This window comes from Coffea arabica, chromosome 5c (assembly GCF_036785885.1).
Source record: "Coffea arabica cultivar ET-39 chromosome 5c, Coffea Arabica ET-39 HiFi, whole genome shotgun sequence".
In the NCBI taxonomy this organism is placed as follows: Eukaryota; Viridiplantae; Streptophyta; class Magnoliopsida; order Gentianales; family Rubiaceae; genus Coffea; species Coffea arabica.
Window position 1 is genome coordinate 41,912,541 of NC_092319.1, and position 8,423 is coordinate 41,920,963.

Here is an 8,423-nt window from a genome sequence, read left to right on the forward strand (position 1 = left end):
TCTTAAAGTTCTAATGCTGGTGATCGGTATCATTTTCTGGTCACTTTCTTTCCTATAGTGTTTAGATTGATGGTTGTTATGAGATATGATGGATTCTTGAACGGGTATTGATAATGACTTATTGTATTTGAATGTTTTGGAGGAATTTGAATTGCAGCTTTAAGTTGTAACGCTGGTTATCAATGTCATTTTTCCTGTCAATATTGTTACTAAAATGTTAAATGTGATGCTAGCTTATGAAGCGTGGTGGTTTTTTGAACAGGTTATAATGAGCTTTATGTGTGACATCTTAAGCTTTTTATGAGTTGTGTTTCATGTGTTTAATTTGATATGAATGAGGTACATGGTGGTTTGATTAGTGCTTAGGGAACAGCTCTTGCATGGATTGTTTGGTTAAGTTACTATGAATCAATTAGGTGATCAAGCTTCAAAGTTTTGTAGTATTTGAAGGTTTAATTGTTGTATGCTGAAAATCATGGACTCACTATTCAAACTATGGTTTGGAAATTCATTATCTTCAGCCGGAAGAAGGGTTTCATTTCACTGTTTAACTTTGGGCTATGTATTATATGGTTTTGATGTGTATGTTTTGTCAAGACTGATTTGGTGCTAAACTAGTAATCCAGTTACTGATTTGTGGCCATTCGTAGGTTTAGTGAATAGAGAGTGTACTGTTACCCTTGGATACTTCCAAGTGCCATATGTAAAATGAAGCGTTTGGTGTTTGAATTTGTTAACAGCAGTTATCAATGTGGTCAAGACTTCAAATGCCTGAACTGTTAGTAAAGTATGACACGAGAATATTATTTAGCTCAGATTGGGATCTGCTTTTGTTATTTCACTGTTGAAACTATACCGTTCTTGCCTTGAATTGAATGATGATTTGTCTTATATGACATGAGGAAGGCTGAAGTTTGGTCTTAAGCTGGACGTTTTCCAGGGATTAATGGATTCATTGCTTGTCTGTCCATAGTTTATACCGTAAGACATTTTGAAGAAGATGTTTTGTGTTCGTGGCATATCTGTAGAAGGATTAAATGTCTGGGATATTGTAAATAGCTGACAGGCTGAAGGAAAGGCTTCAGTGAGTCTGAACTGCAAAGCATTTAGACAACTTAGTTTTTCATTTGCACGCATATTCGCTCAGAATTTAGTTAAGTTGTAATTGTGAATACTTGGATAGCTTTAGCAAGTTATTTAATGCTTATGTTGACATGGGGTTGTTGGGAAAGGCCAAAGAAATTGTGAACAAAGTTGTGCACAGTGGAATGAAGGTTCCTGCATGCACATGGGATGAACTGGCTACCTTATACTACAAAGATAATCAGATAGAGAAGGCTGTTGATGCAATGACGAGTTTTTGTTGCAAAGGTTTTCGTTACAATTAAGCCGCATTTCATATATGCATGGTTTGAATAGTTGGAAGAGAAACAATATGCACTGGAAGAGAAGCTTGTAAAATTACTGAGACAACAGTGTATTTTTGGTTTATACTACGGGAAGTTCTGAATTTGCTATGGGTAATGAACTGGAATGCATGATCTAGAGCTTGGTTTTGTTGTTTTTGGGGTCAAAGAGGGCGTGCATAAGGTGAATGATGCTGATAGGGAACGAAAAGAGCATATTTCATTGATGGCCACGAGCCCATTAGGAATGCATATTTATTTTATGGGTTTGGTTTTCTTAGTTCAGTTTGATGTTTGGTTTATGATCGAGTATGTTGATTTGGACTTCTCCAATTCCCGGCTGGTACGCTTCTACAATTCTAAAAATGAATAATGTTTTTTCCAATTCTCTCCGGTTTAGAATCTACTTCTAGTTTTGAAAGTAGATTATTGATTCCTTTCCCCGCAAGAGCAAATCGTCCTTCCATTGCATGTGTGATCAAATGTTGGAAGTTTTATAAGCGCCGAATTTGCATATCTGCCCTTTAGGTTCGTGTATATTTTAAACTTTAAGATGTAATCTTCGATCAATTTGGTCTCATCCGGAACTTTGATTATGGCATTTTCTTGGAGTCAATATGAGCATATTTGAGCAGTAATTACAAATGACTACAATGGATTTCAGAACTGCTTATTATAATGTGAATGATTATACTGGATTTAAGAACGGGTTATTAGAAGTTTTATGCGTCTGTTACAAAAAAAAAAAAAAAAAAAAAAACTTTTTTTTTCGGTTTGGGGCTATTTCACTTGGGCTATGTCCCAGTAAAGAATACAAATTTGATGTCAAACGTCAAAAATCATCTTTACGTGAAGATCAAAAAGTTCCATCTATTAACAATATATCTAAGAGAGGGGCAATCAGTCATCACAAGGCAACAGAAAGCTTGAAAATTTCTGGCAAAAACACCCACATAAGACTGGACTATCCAGCCATTCAAACTAGATAATCTTGCTGTTTGAAACAAAAAGAGGAGAGATGCAACAAGTGAAAAATTATGGTACAATAAAAATAACCAAACAGAAAAGTCTATGCTTCACTACATTTCTGCGATCATCGAGAAACAAATCTAGCCCACCACCTACATTCAAGTCAGAATTATGCCAAAACTCATTGTTGTTTATCCACATTGACAACATTAGCACAGAAAAGACATTTGCACTTGTCAATCTTCTTAGTACCTCCCTTGCCCAGAGACATAAAAGTTTGCCAATCCGTCCGTAATCCTGAAATAAGACCACTAGTCATCAGATATAAATATGAATGTTTACCGATAAAACATAAACTAGGGAAACTAGAACAACAGTGCACAAGGTATTGGGGGAGAAAAAAGATAAGAATTATTGGACTTCTAATCTGCAGGCAAAACTAACCCTGACAGACAGTAAAACGCCACTTAAGCTACACAAAATATGTGCATTAGTAATGAAAGGAAACAGAAACATAATGTCAAAGTGATTTACAGTAGTATTGCATTAGTCAGGCACATCATGCAGATATGAGGTACTTTACCATGAATTGCCTTAGGTATTACTTTGCTACTCTCTATCTTACAGGCTTGAATAACAGTTTATCCAAGTTTTTCCCAACTGAAACTGCAAATGGAAAACTAGACCTAGGAGTTATACAACAAATTGGAATTGAAATGGTAACTGCCAGAAGAATATTGCATATTTTCAAGTCGTACAGCCACTTAAACTTCCACTACTCTATCCCCTTTTCACCCCAAAAGCACAGTCTTGACCTCTTGAACATGTGCAGCTTTTATTTTAAATATGGAAGGAGAAGCTTACAGGCAAAAAAAAAGGAGAATAGATTAACGCAAGGTACTAGTTTTCTCTAAGAAACAAAATTTTGCAAAACAACCACTAATTCCTTTGGAATAAATCCAACGATAAGAGGTCTGATTACCACAGTTGAAGAACTTCCCAATAGAAAGAAGAAACATCCAAAAGCAGATGCTGGAGAACCTTTAAGATAACTATGCCAACAACAGCAGGAAACGCTAATGTCCTGACCTGTTTATTGCCAATGAGTCTGTGCAACAGTAAGTTTAAGATAAAAGTACAATAATGACCCTTCATGATCAGATGGAATATAAATTAGCTGATAGGTAACAATCAGCAGCTGTGTTACCTATCAGCTCATGCAAAACATATCATAGGCAGTGAGTTACAATTAAAGAATGCCGCTCTAGGAAATATGGTTGTGCCCATTAATCATATCTGCATTCCGATTCTAACATATTTTCCCAAGTTTCATCTAGGATGCATTAAGAGAAAGAAAAACTCTGTTAAGATAAGGGCTTCATGTAAAATTTCAATCACTTCTGGCACAACTGTGTTGAAATTGGAAAAAAGCATCACCTCAAAAAATAGAGAACATAAAGGAATGTAAACTGACATTTAGATTGAAAAGCTTTAAAGGATAAACACAATACGTTTATATTCTGCAAATCAAGTTCTAGAATACCATCTACACATGAGGGTTGTGGAGATGACAAATATGTTTGGCATGTGAAAAGCAAAACACAAATGTCTTACGTTTCCTGTGCATCAAAGTAATCTTCATTTCTGCTAGGCTCTTCATCAAGGTCAATTCCACCATTTTCTTGAAAAGCACGAGCATCACCAAATTCCTCTTCCTCCTCAACAACTGCATTTTGTCTTTCAAACAAAATGAGTGTCTCTTCAAAATTGTAAATGTAAAACGACCTAGTGCTCCCCCATATTCCAAGATCCTCAGTGAAACCAGTCTTAGGATTGTACAAAACCAGCCCCTTGCTCTCCTTGGCCACAAAAACATCACCATTCTTCCTAAATCCAACAACTTTTTCCATCCCTTGCACTAAATCAATGGCATACAACTGAGTCCATGACTCCCAAACTCCATAGTCCTCCATAACCCAAACGGAACAGGATCCATTATCCTCCCACCTTGGATACTTAATCACAGCAAGAGAACCCTTATACACAGTTATACACAGATTCGTAGCAAGCTCATGAGCCAAGTCGTCTGGCAGCATGATCTCATTGAACACTTCATTATCCATATCAAATCCCAAAATCAAACTACCAAATGAACCACTATCATTATCACTTCCACGTGGATGATAAGCAATCCAGTGCACAGCACCATTCACAAAAGCTTGTGACCATAAGAAATCAGCAATGCAAACCTTAATCCCAACATTTATTAATCTCCTCCAAAATCCCATACTAAGGCTATAAACTTCAACCTCAGGCGGGAGCAGAAAATCAAATTGCCCATCTCTGTGATAAACAATCCTGACCACTTTATAATCCTGGCTCGAATCAGCCCCAAATCCCAAAACAAACATATACGGCAATGGAGGATTAATAGTTGGAGCTGGGGAGGTTACTGATTTTCGAACCGAAGGGTTCCACAAAATAATGGGTTTTGTGGTACCGAACAAATCATCAGACAAACAAATCAACCCATTGCAAGTTCCCACAATTCTGAAATACCCAATTAAGGATTTGAAAGGGAAGTCAAGCTCAACTGATTTCTTGGCAAATTGGCCATTTCCTCCTCCATTTTCATGGCCATCTTCTTCATCATCTACGTTGATTGTGTAGTGCTCCTTCTTGTCGTCCTTCGTATAGCGTCTGATGAGCAGAAGGGAAGGATTATTTGGGATTTTTTCTGTGTGGATTTTGGTGAGATGAGTGGTGATGAAATTTGGGCTTGTGATGAGACCATACCATGATTTGCATACTAAGGTGAAACAAATGAGGGATTTGACAGGAACCCTTGTGAGAATTTCGATCAATAGCTCTTCAGGCAAATTATCTGACATTGGTGGTTTCAATTTCGGATTTGATTTGAGAAGGACGTTGAAATGGGCAGAAGCCCTAGAATATTGGGAGATTTGAGAAAGGCGGGCACATTTAATATGGGAGGAAAACTACTTAGAAGAGGTCTCAACTATGCATAAATGTTAAATGCGCCCAACGAAAGTTTCTTGGATTTTTTCCCCATTTTTTCATTTGAAAAGTTTTATTTCCTTATAAAAGAGCCCTTTTTTTTTCCATTGGAGGAAAAAAATGGGTGGAAGAGTTGACAAGGATTACCCAAGTTAATTAAACAAATCTTGTTAGACTAGTTTTTTTCCTTCTTTGTTCGGGCTACTTGTAACTCCTAGGTTAATTAATAGTAGTTACACACATCAAATATCGAAAAATAAAATTTATAAATATTTTGTATCAACGGTATGATTTTCAGTCTCCAATTGAACATTGATCTATTTCAAATGATTATTTGGTTTGTTCTCATCCAATGTAACTCATGAATATCAATAATATATCTAACTAGGAACCAAAATTTCCAGTTTCTTATGTTTAGGCTACTGAATACACGAATTCAAAATGTGAGAATGAGGTAAATTAGTAAAATTAATTACTCTTACAAATATTATTTAGTGGTCAAAGAAATATGAAAATCACTTGAAATTGTGAGATGCAATTTTTTCACATAGAAACAACAAGAATGGTGTCAATGTGACATTATTGAGAGTGTACTCTGTACAATCTTTAGAAATTTTATTTTCGCACACGAAAATGAAATCCAAACGAGTATGCTCAAGTTTTGGTGGCACACTTGCATTGGTAAACCATAGCATAACCTTCACTGACGTATCATATTTTTGAGAAATTTTTGGTTCATTGATGCAACTATAAAGGTTGAAGGTGGCTGCTATTAGCCATAAAGAAATTAATATCCTTCATAGAGCTACCAAGATGAAGCACGAATAGAGCACTATAATCCCCCATATATGCTAATCTAAAGATAGAGAAAGCTCGCTTCATTTGCTTGTTCAATGAGCCAGAGATGAAACCAAACTAATTGTAGGGTCTCTAATAGATGAAGTAATAGCTAAAAAGATGAGAAAGAAAAGCTTGGAAAAGGGTAACATGATTATTATCTATTCTTAGGTAGTAATTCTATAACATGATTATTATCTATTCTTAAATAGGAATTCTATGTTTTCCTCTCTAACAAATTGAAGTTGCTCTACACATTGATGATGCACTAAGCAGGAATAACTGCAGAAGTTTTGGCCTTATTGATGAATATGCAAATGCTACAAAATTAAAGATTGAAATTGTGGATTGGACAATGATAAGACCTCTCTTATACTGAGGTGCAATTTTCTTTAAGACAAATAAAGGTAAGAATAAATTAGAGTAACATTATCTGAGTAAATATTGAATGTAAGATCATTATCACAATACAATGCCCACCTTAAATATGAGTTTGTAAGACCCCTAAATGATTAAGTGAGGGCTTACATGCTAGTTTGCTGGAAGCACGAAAATCAATAGTTGGATTGACCCTGATTAATTATAATCAAAGTTTTGAAATTCAAATCGTTCATTTTGTTGGCTTAGAAGATTGATTGGGTCAAGAATTACTGATTCAATAGTTGGATTGACGATGATTAATTATAATTGGCCCATGATGTCATGAATATCTTATATATTACTTAATTTACCTAAACTGGAGTACTTGTAGATCTTTTGTTCCAATCAAATAAGTAACTTTGTGTCAATAAAATGATAGGCTCATGTAAATTAATTTTGAACACATCTTAACTTTATTAAGATGAAAATATCATACAAGTAAAGTTTATTAATGTGTAGCAAGAATATAAGGACAAAGGAAAAAATTGTCCTGATAAATGAGAAAAATCACATTACAAAGACATAAATGGAGACATAAATAAATGTTTGTGCAATTTGTTGAGATATGAAGAGGATAGAAAAAATTAGTGAAGAAATTAAATATGTATATTAAGTAGGGAGACAAAATATTAATTGAAAATCACTTTTAAGCAAAGAGAAAAAGAGAGTAACACTTAACTACCTAAAAAAAATTGGTCAAATTTGTCACTATATATTCGATAACTCTAACCAATGAGCACTACCTGGTTCAATTTGAGCTATAGAAACATGTACACGCATGTCGCACTTGATACCAGTTCAATGGAGCCTTCTTATTCTAGCAATTGTTGCAACACCACTTCTAAGATTTTGTAGAACAATATTAAATAGTTTAAACATGTCATTTTACATATCTTTTGAGAGTTCCATGTATTTGAACATGAAATCTTGGCAAACCAATTTTTTTTTGTAAATAATTTTGTTCTGTAAACTACATGATGACAAGTAATCTACGATAGTATATCAATAAAATACGTAAATACGTATTATAGCTTAAAATATCAAAACTGATAACCCATAGGGATTTTTTTTTTTTTTTTTTGTAGCGGATGAGAGTTGGCAAAGAAATCAAGTAGCAAAGAAGTTGAAAAGAAATGGCATAGAGCATCTCGTACATCACATCCTCTCAGCTCCTTCCTCTCTGAAAAATCAATGAGGAAAGGAGTTACGATGGGCACATAGTTGGATCACTCCACTTCACCAATGGTCACCCTTTCCCACAACATCATGCTAGTAAGTGTAGAAATGTAGGGCTTCACCCTAATGCAAGCAATGATCGCCCTCTCTCAATATAATGTTGATGTTGGAAATGATAATTAATGACTCTCATGATGATGTGCTTGTTGAGTCCAATGATTAGAAGGCAAAAATAGCTAATTCGTGCTAATTAAGTGAATAACATATGTTTAGAGTAATATTGACAAGCTAACCTGGCTTTTAAAAAACAAGAGTGGCCTAATGTACTTGTTTATGTCTTTGTTCTCAGCATGTGTCTTTGTTTTCTTTTCCATTTTAGTGTGTTTCTAACTTGTTTTTAGTTTGTGTCTTTGTTCTAATGTACTCATTTGTATTTTTCATCTTAGTATGTGTGGAAGTCTACTTTTTTGTAATTTGCTTAATTCACGTGTGTATCTTGTTTGCCAGGGCATGGGTGTACTGTTTTTGTACTCTGTTGTTTGTGATGAATTTAATCTAATACAACCATTGAGCTTAATTTTCAGATTGGTACAAGAA

The 8,423-nt window shown here is 34.9% G+C and overlaps 1 protein-coding gene across 3 annotated transcripts; it reads right to left on the reverse strand.

Annotated features, from left to right (window-relative positions):
• Window positions 1-2,339: 2,339 nt before the first annotated feature.
• On the reverse strand, window positions 2,340-5,351 carry LOC113688800 (F-box/kelch-repeat protein At3g23880-like). 3 transcript variants are annotated; one of them, XR_011815151.1, is made up of 3 exons: window positions 3,990-5,349; window positions 3,358-3,464; window positions 2,340-2,672 (listed from the first exon to the last, which is right to left on the reverse strand). XR_011815151.1 is itself a non-coding variant. In XM_072050953.1 (3 exons), the coding sequence occupies exons 1-3, from the start codon at window positions 5,264-5,266 to the stop codon at window positions 2,621-2,623; spliced, it is 1,455 nt and encodes a 484-aa protein (XP_071907054.1). In that variant the 5' UTR covers window positions 5,267-5,351; the 3' UTR covers window positions 2,340-2,620. The 3 variants fall into 3 exon arrangements, 2 of the variants coding, with proteins under 2 accessions (XP_071907054.1, XP_027062398.2); XM_072050953.1 differs by having other exon boundaries at window positions 3,358-3,483; window positions 3,990-5,351; XM_027206597.2 differs by lacking the exon at window positions 3,358-3,464 and having other exon boundaries at window positions 3,990-5,345.
• Window positions 5,352-8,423: the final 3,072 nt, after the last annotated feature.